We start from the raw sequence: 16,470 nt of genomic DNA, 5'->3' as shown, positions 1-16,470 counted from the left end.
TATCGGCCCCGGGACTGGCCGATATTTTCGTGACGTCATTCTGCCTTCTTTGGCCACCTCACTTGGACAACTTCATCTGGAGTCAGGACTAGTCTTGCAGGAGTGTATCACAGCCATACACCCACCAGCAGCAGCCCGGTGCCAGCCAGCCACCCACATCCCCTGTGCCAGCCACCCACTACAGGGTGCCAGACAGCCAGCCACTCACCACAGGGTGCCAGACAGCCACCCACAGGCCTTGTACCAGCCAGCCACCCACAGCCCATGTGCCACCCAGCCAGCCACCCACCACAGGGTGCAAGCCAGCCAGCCATCCACCACAGGGTGCAAGCCAGCCAGCCACCCACCACAGGGTGCCAGAAAGCCAGCCAGCCAGCACAGGGTGCCAGAAAGCCAGCCATTAAGCATTAAACAAAAATTAACATGTTCAGTACCAGATTTTTGTCAAAAATTGTCTTTATTTTTCAAAACTTTAAATGTACAAAATATCGGCCGATATCGATATGCGATGGGCAAAATATCGGTAACGAAAAAACGATATTGGTTGATTCCTAATATATATATATATATACACACACACACACATACATACAACAACACCCCCCCCCCCCAATACTTCTCTTTTAAAGCTATGCAGCTTGATTTACATATATGCCACTCAAGAGTGCCACACAGAAGACTTTTGTTTAATTGCTTCCTACTTACCCGCTCTCGCTCAAACTCTACCACTTCCGTCTCCCACTCCAGTGAGTCTGTGTCAATTGCAGAATCATGAGAGCTATGAGCCATAAGCTGGCGGAACCTGGCTTCTTTCTCAATGTGGTTATCCATCTTTTCTCTTAAAAGCAAAAACACAGGAAAAAATTATACAGCTAGGTCTTATTTAAGCATGCGCGCAGGAGTCACTCTTGATGGCACAGGGCTCTGAAGGAATGGCATACCCTTGCAGAGCGCATGCGGCAGTGACCTCACCAGCGGCTACACAAGTAAATATCTCCTAAATGATGCACGTTTAGGAGAAATTTACTAGGGATCGACCGATTATCGATGGGGCCGATTAATGGAGGCCGATATTCACTTTTTTTGAAGTATCGGTCACAAACTTGCCAATATGGCCAATATTGCTTCAAGTGGTTGTACCGGCTTAATGCCTGCAGCTACAGACATTTAATGCCTGCTGCTACAGACATCACCCATGTACTGTTTTTTACAGCTGACAGTCGGCTTTCTTGTAACAAGCACCGATGTGGCTGTTATTACAAGCAGAGAGAGGGGACATTCCCCCGCCGCCTTCCGCCACTCCACCCAGGTCTCCTGTCCCACCGGGAGGCCCGAGTGACCAACTAGCACGCAGGCCAGCTGGCCGAAGACCCCAACAAAGCCGGAAACGGCTTTGATCAGGTCTCCAACATAGTAGCCCGGAAGCAATGTCATGACATCACTTCCAGTTACTGAAGCCTTAAAGACGCCAGATTTAAAAAAACAAAAAAAAATGTATTAAAAACAACCAAACTTGGCGTTTTGAATGCTTTTAAATGCAGAGGAGGGGTTTGGGGTGTTTTAAATCCCAGATCTCTCCAGAAAGAGTACTTGTCACTGCTTATTACTGTCGCAAGGGATGTTTGCAAAAAAAAAAAAAAAATGTGCACAATATTGGCACCAAATACTGGCTATCCGCCTGAAGGGTGGCCGGAAAATCGGTATGGGCCCTGGAAAAACTATATTGGTCGATCCCTAAAATTATCAGTATACAGCCTCTACTACCACTTCATTTACACTGATGTTTTTAAAATACACGCAAATTGTACAGGATTCAATGATCTACAAATTACGTAAAAGACTTAAACACTGTACTAACTTCAGCTCCTTCAGTTCTCTCGAGGCATCATTCTTCTGTTTGCGCATGTCATCAAGGTTTCTCAATGCTTCCGCTAGCTCACTGACTGCTCGATCTCGCTCTCTGCGCAGGTTATCACACAGTGTACTGCAGGAAGAAAATAAAAGCATATTAAATAATGGAGCTGATTTATCAGCAAACGTATTCAGTAGGCTATCATTCACCATCTAACCAGCTTTCCTTTGCCCATTTGAAATAGCAGGGTTTACCAAACCAGTCATCAGGTACAACCAACAGGCTTATACAGTTTTTAAACTTATAATTTGTCTCCATTAACCTGTATCTAACAAAACTGGCTATGTAAAAGTCTAGAAATCCTGATCCTGAGTTGGGAAACACTAAATTAGATCATTTCCTGACTTGCTTTGATGTGCAACCTGCATTTACAAGAAACCAAGTCATTTCTGGATATTTATAGCATTTATATATACAATAAAAGTCATCCTGCACCTTACACAAAGCCATTGTAAGCAAATCAAATTTTGCCTCAATTCCATTCGTTGTCCAAATCTTGGAGACTTCACCTCCAGAACATCTTTAAAAAATGCCCAATAAAACCACAAAGCTACTCATTTACTCCCTGGTTCTCTCTCACCTCAACTATTGCCAATCCGTTGTCATTGCCCTACCTCTACACAGGCTATTCCCACTTCAGTCTATTGTGAATGCTGCTGCCAGACTCCTCTACCTTACCAACCACTCACTGTCCACCACTCCTCTCTGCCAATCCACTGGTTTCAGATAATCCATGGAATAAAATTAAAGACTAACAACATACAAAGCTATTTACAACTCTTCCCCAAGCTATATCACCAATCTTGACAATATATCACCCGAACCATCCTCTCGGCTCTTCCCAAGACCTCCTACTCTCCAACCCTCGTTTCCTATTTCTATGTTCACCTCCTGTACTTCTCTAGAGTCTCTCCCATCCTTCAGAACTCCCTACCTCAATCTGTCCATCTCCTTCTTGGTTTACCTTTAGGCAATTGCTGAAAATCCAACTCTTCATGGAAGCCTATCTCATCTTCATCTAACGACTGAACTTTAATTCTTCCATCAGCTCATCCCTATCAGTTTTTACCTTTTCTATCACCTGCCCCTCCCTATTAGATTGTAAGCTCTCACATTTAGGGCCCTCTTGTATTGTAAGCGTACTGTTATAATGTAAAGCGCTGCACAAACTGTTGACACTACATAAATCCTGAACAAACAAGAATAATACATTTACCAGTTACTTTAGTCAAATTTAGAAAAGTTGACATTTATTTGCTCTGGTTCTTCAAGGACACCGCACATCACAAAAAACAACTGCATTTTGCTGTATTTGATTTGAAGAGATTTACAGTGATCAGCTCCGGGCCAAGCCATTTGCAAAACCACCAACCCATCTGCCGATCGTTAAAGCAAAATGAAACTGCAGGGCTTATCCACTGAGTACAGTCTTGTAGTATTCTATGCCAGCACCATATATATTCTAATGTAAAAATTAATAACCGCGCTAAGCCTAAAGAACAAGCAGCAGCTGTAGTGGGAGTCACTAAATAAGATATGTAAAGAGAGAGCTGCGCTAAACTGATATACTTGATAAACACAGGCTAGAGTAAACCAGCATATATTAAATAATCATAAGTATGAACCCAGGCTAGAATAAACCAGCATATATTGTACAATCAAAGGACCAGTAATAATCGTATAGCTGGATATCATGCAAACATGAAATAAGCATATAGTTCATCAAACATAAAGTCCAAATGAAAGAGGAGTAAAAGGGTGTCCAGTGTGGAAAAGGAGATCAATCACCACTTCTGCGTGCCTAAATCCACACTCGGTGCCACATGCATAGAGCTCACACCAGGCTTACCAGAGCTCAAAGGATAATGAGCATAATATAAGTTCCATCCACTATTAGGCTGACTGGTGTCAGGGATAACAGGAAAGCCTCGCCGTACTGCTGCCTCTGGATCACTAGGCGAACCACCCCAAGCAGATATAATAGCCTCTCAGCAGTCCACGTACCCAATAAAGGAAAAGGGGAGCACAATGGCGTAGTACGTATAGGCAGTTTTATTGTAAAACGGTTAAAAAGACTTACATGAACGAAGATAAACAAGCGCTTGTATACAATGTCTCGCTGCCGCCCGACTTCCGGGTTGTGTCGTGGTGACGTCAGCACGCCTTCCCTACGCGTTTCGTGACACCTCACATCTTCCTGGGGATGCGGGCGGTGCGCTGACGCACCACTTAAATAGCAATCAACATTAGGAAGGCCGCCTCCTCCGGTGTCACCCGAAGCAAGCGCCGCCATCTTAACTAAGGGACCGCCAGTCCTCCGGGGACTTCACACCGTAGGTCATGGCAGAAAAATTGAAAGCAGCCAAATCTCGGAACGGGAGTCACCGGAAGGGGCCGGACAATCCAAGATGCACACTCAAATGCTAAAAACTCTTACAACAAGTCACATTTGTAAAGCAGGTATCGAACTACCCATGATGCTGCATCAAAGGATTATATAATAGCAGACGGAGTAGCCTTTCAAACTAACTTCGCATTTAGGTAACCAGCGACCAAGAATGTCCCGGAAGCCGGCTACGCCATTTTGAAACATGGAGCACCGATAAACTGGATAAGGTCTCAAAATATATCGTACCTGAGTCCAATAATAAAAATACTCCAGTGTGTTGAAAATAATTGCCATGAACATTAGAATTAATAATGAATAAAAAACATCATATATGTGTCATGCCAGGAACACTGTAATAAAACCACATATCTGAAATGTAGAGATATATAAAATATAAAGTGTATATATATATATATATATATATATATATATATATATATATATATATATATATATATATATAAATATACAAAAATATATATATATATATATATATATATATATATATATATATATATATATATATATATAGAAAAAAGTCACAAAACATCTATTAGTATCAGGTGAACACCATACACCTAATATAAAAAGGAAGGGTAGATATGGGTGAGACACAAACATATCTCACTCTATGCACTTGGGGTAAGGCACAACATTGCCGCAAAGGGCGATCAATCTAGAAATTTGAAAATATATATGTGACCACAGTACAGCATCATGGGTTCACAACATCTGCTAGTACTAAGGTACAAATCAGCCTAATTGACATAATACATAAGAATATGACTCCATATAAAGATACAAAAATAGACTAGACAGTGACCCCTGAAAGGTGAAAACACATAGCAAATATTAAAAAGGGCATCAGGAAACATTCTGTCTCCAACCACTATCAGATTATGCATAACAAGGATCCCTGAGGCACAATTTTTCTTGGAATTGATAAGTTCTCTCCCCATTGGAGAGGGGAGCCTTTTGTGAGGGGGCCATCAAAGCTGGAGATGTCCTGGATCTATAGGATGAGGACCTTCACTCCTTTTGGTCTTAACATCGACACGGACGTGAACGCATTCATAGACAACTCTTGATTGCTTTCCGTTCGTGTACCTGTTCATCTTTTGGATCCAGGACATAGCCTCTCTCTGCTGATAAGTTACCTTCTTTCAGGGGTCACTGTCTAGTCTATTTTTGTATCTTTGTATCTTTATATGGAGTCATATTCTTATGTATTATGTCAATTAGGCTGATTTGTACCTTAGTACTAGCAGATGTTGTGAACCCATGATGCTGTATTGTGGTCACATATATATTTTCAAATTTCTAGATTGATCGCCCTTTGCGGCAATGTTGTACCTTACCCCAAGTGCATAGACTGAGATATGTTTGTGTCTCACCCATATCTACCCTTCCTTTTTATATTAGGTGTATGGTGTTTACCTGATACTAATAGATGTTTTGTGACTTTTTTCTATATATATATATATATATATATATATATATATATATATATATATATATATATATATATATATATTATATTTTATACATCTCTACATTTCAGATATGTGGTTTTATTACAGTGTTCCTGGCATGACACATATATGATGTTTTTTATTCATTATTAATTCTAATGTTCATGGCAATTATTTTCAACACACTGGAGTATTTTTATTATTGGACTCAGGTACGATATATTTTGAGACCTTATCCAGTTTATCGGTGCTTTCCATGTTTCAAAATGGCGTAGCCGGCTTCCGGGACATTCTTGGTCGCTGGTTACCTAAATGTGAAGTTAGTTTGAAAGGCTACTCCGTCTGCTATTATATAATCCTTTGATGCAGCATCATGGGTAGTTCGATACCTGCTTTACAAATGTGACTTGTTGTAAGAGTTTTTAGCATTTGAGTGTGCATCTTGGATTGTCCGGCCCCTTCCGGTGACTCCCGTTCCGAGATTTGGCTGCTTTAAATTTTTCTGCCATGACCTATGGTGTGAAGTCCCCGGAGGACTGGTGGCCCCTTAGTTAAGATGGCGACGCTCGCTTCGGGTGACACCGGAGGAGGCGGCCTTCCTAATGTTGATTGCTATTTAAGTGGTGCGTCAGCGCACCGCCCGCATCCCCAGGAAGACGTGAGGTGTCACGAAACGCATAGGGAAGGCGTGCTGACGTCACCACGACGCAACCCGGAAGTCGGGCGGCAGCGAGACATTGTATACAAGCGCTTGTTTATCTTCGTTCATGTAAGTCTTTTTAACCGTTTTACAATAAAACTGCCTATACGTACTACGCCATTGTGCTCCCCTTTTCCTTTATTGGGTACGTGGACTGCTGAGAGGCTATTATATCTGCTTGGGGTGGTTCGCCTAGTGATCCAGAGGCAGCAGTACGGCGAGGCTTTCCTGTTATCCCTGACACCAGTCAGCCTAATAGTGGATGGAACTTATATTATGCTCATTATCCTTTGAGCTCTGGTAAGCCTGGTGTGAGCTCTATGCATGTGGCACCGAGTGTGGATTTAGGAACGCAGAAGTGGTGATTGATCTCCTTTTCCACACTGGACACCCTTTTACTCCTCTTTCATTTGGACTTTATGTTTGATGGACTATATGCTTATTTCATGTTTGCATGATATCCAGCTATACGATTATTACTGGTCCTTTGATTGTACAATATATGCTGGTTTATTCTAGGCTGGGTTCATACTTATGACAATATATATTCTCTTTGCTATAGTTTGCTGAATGGCACTGCTTGTAGTTAAAGCTCCTAGGAAGAAATAACCGTCAATATGTGACCATTCTAATGCTCAGTCAGCAATCTGAAATCTGTCTACCCATGAAACAAGGTCACCTAAAAGTCAACGAATGGGCAGAGAAACACATAATGCTGTATTTGAGCAAGCATTCTGTGCATGTTTTTTTGACTGGCTCAAGCCATACACTATGATGCTGAACGTTCATTACAAAAATGAAGGCGGTTTTGTTCCAAAAAAAAAAAAAATTAAATAGCCATCTGGATTCAAACATATAGGCTCCAATATAGTGATGTTAAACCATAGTTCATTAAAGTTACCAGTGTGTGTATGCCAGCTACAATTACTTTGTTAGTAATGCCCCATACACACGTGCAGATTATCTGAAGACATTTGTCTTCAGATTTACCTTTTCTATGTAGTGCAAGGGCCTGCCGGATTGCATACAAATTGAAAGTGTTTAGGTTTGACCTCATATTATATGGTTTTGGTAAGTCTGCAGACAAAAGTCTTCAGATAATCTGCACGTGTGTACAGGGCATTACTCTCCATATTTCCAAGCCAAGGTATGTATCTTCTTGTAGTCCACTACATGTTAATGCATTGTATGGCTTGTGCCAACAGCCATTCTCTTTACAAAGAGTAATGTTGCCATGTACTTTCCCTTTCCCATATAGGCACAGGAATAGACAATTACTCCGTGCATTTGTTTTTTTTTTTTTTACTGTAGGAAACTAAAGTTGGCCATACATGGATATAATTTTAAATCGAAAATTCTTAGGAAAAATTGTAAAGGATTGTCAGAACATTCAAATGTTATGCAAAAGATTTTGTTTTCTTTCATCAATCGATTCTGGAATGAATGAACTTTAGCGAACGAAAACCACATACACGGTAAAAATTTGTTTGTTCAAGAAAAATTTTCCATCCTGCTCTTTTAAATTTTCTCATCACTTTGGTCAAAAATGAATATCGATTTGACCAGCTAATTATTAGAAAAAACTAACATTATCTTTTTTAAGGATTTTTGTTCAAAAATCGAACCATCTACAGCCAGTCTAAGACAGCAATAATGGTATTTTTGACTTACCGTAAATCCATTTCTCTGATGTTCATTGATGGACACAGTTTCTGCTCTCCATAACCAATAATGGGTTAATAATAATGGGTTATACTGTCTCCTACAGGAGTAGGACACTAGGCAGAAAAAAAGTCTGGCTACGCCCATGGGCAGTTCCATACTCCCTCTCTCTGCTATAAGCACTCAGTTTAGTTACAAGCAGTGTCAGAAGAATTACAACTCCACAGAGGGGTGGGTGTTGTGTCTGTCAATGATCATCAGAGAAATCGATTTTACGGTAAGTCAAAAATCCCATTTTCTCTTTCGCTCATTGATGGACACAGCTTCTTAACTCCATAACCGTTGGGACATCCCAAAGCAGTGTTAAACATGAGGGGTGGGAACAGCAAAAAAAATTACCAAGGCTAAGCCGTAGCCAACCAGTCAACAGGAGCTCAACCAAAACTGGAGCCCACCTGAAAAAAAACTAAACAATACACCCTCAAAAAGCATCAGGTCCTCTCAAAAGCAGCCTGCAAAACCTTGCGGCCAAAAGAAGCATCCCCAGATGCCATCACATTAACTTTATAAAACTTTGTGAAAGAGGGCAGTGATGACCAGGTGGCCACCTTGCAAACCTATGTCACTGACGCATTATGATGGAAGGCCCAGGAGGCACTAAGCCCCCTAGTAGAGTAGCCTTGACAGGGAAAGGAGCAACCTGACCCTTGATGGAAAAGGCCTGAATCACTGTCTGTCTGATCCATCTGGAAATGGTCGCAGAGGTAGTGGACAGCCCTTTCCATGGCCCATCTGTGAGCTCAAATAGTGAATCTGACTTCCTGAAAGACTCTGAAGCTGCCAGGTACACCCTAATTGCCCGGAACACATCCAAGGTATACAAGGCAATTTCCTTTGGATGTTTCAGCCTGGGACACAGGGAAGCCAACACAATATCTTTGAAAATCAGAGACAACATTTGGGAGGAACAATGGACGGGGCGAAGAACCAGCTTATCTCTGAATCACAAGGTAAGGTGGGTGACAGGATAACGCCGACAGTTCCGACACCCTGCGGGCAGAGGTGATAGCCACCAAAAAGGCCATCTTCTGGGACAGCATAGGCAGGGAAATCTCCCAAAGATTCTCAAAGGGAGGCTTCTGTAGAACCGAAAGCACCAAAATGAGGTACCAAGGCGACGGCACTGGAGGAGGGAACGTGTGGCCAAAGGTTGGTTGGAAGAAGACCGCCAAAGCAGATACCAGGACCTTGATGGTACTCGATGGTACTCGAGGCCAATTTTGTGAAAGATGGTGTCGCGCTAATCACAGCATAAGTGTAATTCAACTGACAGCATGAGTCCCATGTGCAATGAAAGTCCAGATCTATCCAAAGGAGTGCAGAGAGAGGAGGATTCACCACCAAACAGAGCCACTAAACACTCTTACCAGCTGCTTAGACCCAACAGGGTCACACAACGCCCAAAGTGCTGATAAACCCACAACCGGTGGGATCCAATAGCTTTAAGGATACTCTTGCCGCTGCGGACTAAAATCACCTCCAATAGACTTTTGCTGCACTCAGAAGACACAAACCTTTATCCTTCAGCACCTGGCATTAAACAGCCAGATCATCAGAGCCAGCGACTGTAAAGCATGATTGAAGATCAGTCCTTGGGACAGCAGATCCTCCCTGAGAGGAAGCTTCCAAGGAACGTCGGCGGCCAGCTGCACTAGATCGACGTACCAAGCCCGGCGATGACCGGAATCTCTTCTGCCTCGATCCTGTGTAGAAGTCTTGGCAGAAGCTTGAGAGGAGAGAAGGCCTAAATCAGATGATACTGACCCCAGTGGTCTGTGGCATCCGCCAGAGGATCCCTTGATCAAGCCACAAACCTCTGCACCTTTCTTTTGAGCGGAGATGCCAACAGATCCAGTTTTCCACCCCGGGAATGTAAACGGCAGAGAAGACTGGAACGAACCGTTCTACCCACCTTAGAATCCTGGCTACTTCCCGACCCGCCAGGACACTTTGTGTCCTGTTGGTGATTGACATAAGCCACGGCCGTGGCATTGTCCGATTGAATGCGCACTGGACATCCCTGAAGACGATACGTCCAATGGTCCAGGCACAGTCTGATCGCTCTGAGTTCCAAGACATTTATCGGTAGTCTGGACTCTTCCAGTGTCCAGATCCCCTGAGCAGAAAACTTGCAAAGGATGCCTCCCCAGCTGGGCAGACTAGCATCCGTGGTGACCACTATCCAATACAAGGGGAGGAAGGATTTGCCTAGCCGAAGCATCGGAGAACAAAGCCACCATACTAGGGACTCCTTTGTTAACTGACTCAGCCGGATCTGATTGTCCAGAGACTGCGGAGTCTTGTCAAAGTTGGCAGAAACCGCCTTGAAGGTAGACCCCATCAAGCCCAGCCACCCACATGCATGTCTGGATTGATGACCATCTGTTGGACAGCAGGAGACTAATTGCAGCCTGCAATTTCTGGAGTTTGTCCTGAGGAAGGAGCACTCTGGCTAAGGCCAAGTCCAGAGTGAGAACCACATAGTCCAGCTTTGTGGACGGAACCAGAGCCGACTTCTGAGAATTCAGAATCCAGCCGAACTCCCGCAGAGTTCGTATGGGGATTCCCAGGTTTTCCCCCAGAGCAGTAGAGGACTCTGCTCACAGAAGGAGATCGTCAAATTAGCCAAGTACCGCGATCCCTCGTTGGCTTAACAAACCTAGCACCGGGGCTAACACTGTTGTGAAGACCCCGAGGAGCAGAGGCGAGACCAAAGGGTAATGCCACAAACTGATAATGCTCCTCTCCCACGGCAAAACGGAGGAAACGCTGGTGACTGGCATATATTAGAATGTGAAGGTAAGCATCCTTGATGTCGATAGGGGCAAGAAAATCCTCCTGATACAGGGATGCCAACACCGTACGAATAGACTTCATTCTAAACTTCTGCACCCGTACCCAGACTCTCCTTGCCTTCCTTCCTGGGAAGTAAGAACCCCACCAGACTCACCACCTAGCAGAAACAGGCACCTGCAACCACCCGGGATAATCTGCACCACATGGCCACCGCAAAAGGGCCGCTGGTCTACAAAAACATGTCCGCCGTGTATAGAACACAGGCTACAACAAAATGGCGGCCCGACTAGGTTTACAGGGACCCAGGAAAGAACCCAGGCCTCAAGGACAGATCCAAGAAGGACGGAGGGCCCTGGCAAGAGACCCCCACTAGGTACAATCCGCCCCTACCCCACACATTCGATCATTTGGTCGCTGACGACGCACCCGGCCTCTATCGCCAGCATAGCGCCCTACCCCCACCCCAGGAGGTGGACCAGACCACCCAAATAGACCCAGTATATGTGGAGGGGGAAGAAGGGGGTAGGATGGGGGACACTTGAAAAGGGGGGTGCCTGACGGGAAGGAGGGGAACACAGGGGTCCGACCGTCCAAAGGAGGGGCCCATGTCCACCCCAAAACCCTCCAGGGGGTGATGGGGGATAGCTACTCACCATAGTAGGAGCAAGACGGGCACCGCTCCAGACAGAACTCCTCTCTATCAAAATGGGGGGGGGGTGTAGGCCAGGAGGAATGCTGCCTTGCGAAGCGTTTAACTCGCAAGCCAGACCTTGCGCGGAGCTGGCCAAACTGGAGTGACAACTGGATCTAGATTATCCAGCCTATCACCCAGTCCCGCAGTGGTTTGTAGATCTCACAGGAAAAAATCCACGAGAAAAATGTTCTATGCAAAAAAAGAAATTTGCCAGGACCAAAGATCCCAGCAAGGAACTAGGTCCTTACTCCTGACTAGGCTTTAAAAAAACTGAGTGCCTATAGAAGAGAGGGAGTTTACCCCCTGGGACTGTCCATGGGTGTAGCCAGACTTTTTTTTCTGCCTAGTGTCCTACTCCTGTAGGGGGCAGTATAACCCAATGGGTAGGAATATCAGAAGCTGTGTCCGTTAATGAACGAAAGAGAAAGTAACCCTGCTTCCTCAACACTAACAATGCTTATTCTAACATTAATAAGATGTAAGTATAGGTGTGCTGTAACTGTTTTTACAGCAAATAAAGGATCTGCTACTGGTGGTTTGAGGCCAGATACCACAGCATACATTCATAGGTCTAGTGGAGTCCATACCTCGACAAGTCAGGACTGTTTTGGCCGCATAAGTGGACCTACTCAGTATTACATTAATAACAAGTTATTGCTGATTGGCGTATATACACACACAATATTTATAAATATATATATATATATATAAATAAATAAATACACACACACATATATAAAATATATACACATGCAATATTAAAAGCTAGCTATACACCAATATAAGCAGAACATGAAAATATTCACCGAATGCTTTCTCGTTCTGCCACAATTTTGTCCCTCTCCTGAAAAGCCCAATCTCGTCTGCATTTGGCTACTTCAGCCTCCTGTGTGGCTTCCTTTAGTTCATGGCTCATGGCTTCATACTGCTTCCTTAGGACCTCAATCTCTTTGTTGGCTCTTTCCATGTCTAGAGTGGCAGAATCCTGAATCTACAAGAAACAAAAGCAAAGGTCAGAAGGGAGAAAAAGGATCAATACAAAAACAACTCCACAGTATATGTTTACATCAGAACAAGCCCCAGTGCAATTTCTACACAGCTAATTTTTTTTTTTTTAATAGAACAGAAAGCAAAACACAACACTTGGGTTAGGCTCACCTCTCTGCGGCTAGAGCGCACATGCAAAACTGCGTGCGTTCCAAACACGATGCACTTTAGCGGACAAGCTGGGGTGCCGATAATTAATATGGCTCTTCTACGCATCGGCACCTGCAGAGTTTTTGCATATGCCAAACCGCCTCATGTGGTTCGGTGTGGTGCAATCTTCAGATAAAAAGACGCAGAGACTTCTTTCCCAACGTTTCTATGTGTGGGGCAGCCCTTTGAAATGAATGGGCTGTCTTACATGCAGAACGCAGCAGCACAGATCTGAATGGGGCCTGACTGTTAATTACACCATCTGATAAAAGGTTAGGTACACAAAAAAAATGAAAAATACTTTAAATACGAGTGAAAGAGTGAGGGTCCTTTCACACCATACTGTACCTAAAACCTCACTGCAATGCATCAGTAATGTATGTGCATTTAACGGGCATTTTCATTTGCATAGTTCTGCGTTATGTTCCACTGTTCTGTTCCCTGGCATGATTTTCATATCAGCTGTTGTAAAGGGACAGGCCACTGAAAGCTTCAAAATCCTAACAATTTTTATTTTTTTTTTCAAACTTTCGTACTTTACTTTCAACTGTGTTGCGTTTATATGTGTTCATGTGTGTTACGTTAAAATGCAGACAGACTATTTTTTACACAACACATGTATACAATATTGTGGTGTGAATGGAGCACATAGAAAACCCTTACAGTGAATTGGGTTGATCCAGTGCAGAGAAATGCAGGTCACTTCACACAATGTGAATGAGTCCTTAAAGGAACCTCGTCATAAGTGAAATATGCGGTCTGCCATTTCTGACCGTCTTCTTAAAATACTATTTGCCTAGTTGCTATGCTGATCCACTGGCTTCATTAATTAATGCAACCCCCTGCCCAAGAACAGTAATGCAGGTCATAATGCTTGTATATTTGTTCTGGGTCAGTGACTACGTTTGAAAGCAAGGTCATCAGCAATAGCTAGGCAACTAGCATTATCAGGAAAGGGGAGCAGTGACAGTCTCAACATTTGTCTCATCACGAGTTTACTTTAAACTGTTACATAAAGCAAAATTTAGGGCACATAAGACACAATGAATGCAACTATAGATTCATAAAAAAATAATTGTGTTTTATTTACAACTAGTGTATGTACTCAAATGTGACATAAACCTCCTGTACAGTGAAACTCAGAATGAAATAGGGAAAGACAGCATTGTTGAGCGACAAAAACATGTTGACAGATGGAGAGAGCAGAATGGATAAATTCATCAGTCTGCTACTTCACCTTCACTGTCTAAACACTGACTGACTGGAGGGCAGGCGATGACCTAGCTGCATCAGAGAAAAATCAGATCACCAACCAGGCTGTGCCAATCTCAGGACTGAATAGAAAGAAACACAAATCCTTTGGCATGTGAAACATTTCCAATATATCCAATTCATATACATTTACTGGTTTGTCTTAAGTTCAGCTTTAAAAATCTGCAGCTCCTCAACTTACAACAAAATGTTTTTCCAGAATCCCTAATTAAGGCGGCCAAAAATTCTTCATTCTTCAAAAAACGTAAAGCTATATTTTCAGAATTAAATTAAAAGGACCATAATAATTCACTATCTTATTCTGCAAATAATACAACCACGAGAAAATAAATGTGCTGCACTGTTACAAAATAAACACAAATTACATATATGTGTGCCCTTCAATAAAAATCAGCAAGGAACAGAATTGTGCAAAAACAAAACAAACTGCTATTACGTGAGTCCAATGCATTCTATGTGAAAAGTCCAAAAAACAAATCATAGAAGTAAAAAAGCTTCTTTCCAGCAAGTGCAGAAGATGTGTGTAAATGAAAAAACTTTTTATATTGACCCTCACAACAAAGGTCCAAAAACGCTGTTGTACAATCAGTCAGGTCTAGAACTCCCTCTACTTGATCTTCCCAGGGATAAGTCTTATACCCTCCACACTGACAATTACAGATCCAGTGACGTGTATGAGGCTTATCCCTGTGAAAATCATAGCAGAGGGTCTACTAGACCTGACTGATAGTACAACAGTGTATTTGGACTTTTGTTGTGAGAGTCAATATAGTGTTTTTTGTTTTTTTTTTACTTTTACTTTTTACTTACTGCACTTGCTGGAAAGAAGCTTGTTCACTTCTGTGATTGTTTTTTTTTGGACTTTTCACTTAGGAGACATTATTGGATGCGCATAATAACAGTTTGGTTTTTATTGGTTGATTTTTAGTACAGTTCACATATATATAGGTCATTTGTATTGTTTTTTTGTAACTGCTGAGTACATTTATTTTGACATCTTTTGAGAGTGGTTTAGTCCACTTTTTTGCTTGCAGCTTTATTTGTATATGGGTGCGCAGGATGTTTTACTTAGAAATGATACAACCATACTGGATGTACCTGTCTGGCTTGATAGTACTCTCTTAGTAGGTGATCCCTCTGTATGATGGCCTCTGTCCTTTCTTTCCTCGCCACATCCCTTTCTTCTTTCACAGTCTCTATGTCCTTACAGGCTTGGTCCAACTCCTTCTGTGCTTCTGCCTTGTCTTTCACCTCATGGCAATACTTCTCAAGAAGCTCATTCCTTTCAAAAATTGCCCTGTCCCGTTCTACCAGGGCAGAATTTAATTCCTACACAAAGGAAGAGACCAGTATCAAAGTTATAAAGCCAAAGACATAGACCGTGATACATCAGCCAATATCACAAAACAGATTGCCACCTACTTTGCCCATTGGGATCTCTATCTACATCCATGTTTTTTCAAACACAGCTTTTGCTCTTCTACAGTTCTGGCTACACTGTCTGACATGGAAACAATCTAACTCGTTTGCGCACAATAAACGTTTTTGCTTAACGTGAACCTTTTCATTTAACAAGAATTTAAACACGGTGGAGCCTTCATAATCTACTCTTATGATCAGAGGTTTAAAGTGCACTGCTTCTTTCCTCAATACCGACAAAATTAGGACATTAAACAGTACGGTTATTGCAAATTTCAACTTTTTGTCTTCGTGTTTATCCACTGCCCCTACACTTTGCTTACCCTGGTAAGGCTAGAGTGTCTGACATGCAGGCTGTGACCAACAGCCTGGCTTGACATTCCTACACTATGTTAAAGGTAAGAGGTATTGTTCACTGGCAAACCTTCGATAAAACGCTTTGTTAAAGAAATTAAATAGTAAGGCTAACATTTAATGCTGAAAATACACCAGTATGTTGTTTAAGAGCCTAATGGTTCATATCTGCCAACCGTTTTTGTAAACGCTGGCAAAAGAAATTGTTGCTTGAAAGGAAACTGAACATTGGAAGCTGCGACTAAAAAAGGTAGACAGAGGGCAAAAGGACTTGTTAGAAGTCTGGACTCACTGCAGCTGATTACTCACTTACAATACCTTGTTCCATACTCTGCCTCTGTTCGACGCAGCCATCCTGGTTGAGGCAGGGCTCTGCTTCCTCACGTCAGAGCCTCTAGCAAGGAAAACCATGAGCAGCACAGTATCATCACCAAATATTATTAGGGGCTTTTTCACACCAGTCCTGTTGGGCTACATTGGGCAGTGTTGCCCAACACAATCCCAATGCAGGAACAAGGCAATACATTTTATAGCAATGCAGCA

General features: G+C 42.8%; 1 protein-coding gene across 6 annotated transcripts in view; it reads right to left on the bottom strand.

The window, feature by feature from the left end:
- DLG5 (discs large MAGUK scaffold protein 5) overlaps positions 1-16,470 on the bottom strand; it is a 235,608-nt gene that overhangs the window by 115,998 nt on the left and 103,140 nt on the right. For 4 of the 6 annotated variants that reach the window (XM_082268205.1, XM_082268207.1, XM_082268208.1 and 1 more), the window contains 4 exons: positions 15,253-15,483; positions 12,492-12,676; positions 1,859-1,984; positions 706-838 (listed from right to left, as the gene is read on the bottom strand). In XM_082268205.1, the coding sequence (XP_082124331.1) occupies positions 706-838; positions 1,859-1,984; positions 12,492-12,676; positions 15,253-15,483 (675 nt within the window). The remainder of the gene's footprint in view (positions 1-705; positions 839-1,858; positions 1,985-12,491; positions 12,677-15,252; positions 15,484-16,470) is intronic. The other 2 variants (XM_082268209.1, XM_082268210.1) reach the window with 1 other exon arrangement.

The sequence above is a fragment of the Pelophylax lessonae genome (genome assembly GCF_965119305.1).
Source record: "Pelophylax lessonae genome assembly, chromosome: 9".
NCBI lineage: Eukaryota > Metazoa > Chordata > Amphibia > Anura > Ranidae > Pelophylax > Pelophylax lessonae.
This window is presented reverse-complemented; position numbering and strand designations above follow the sequence as displayed.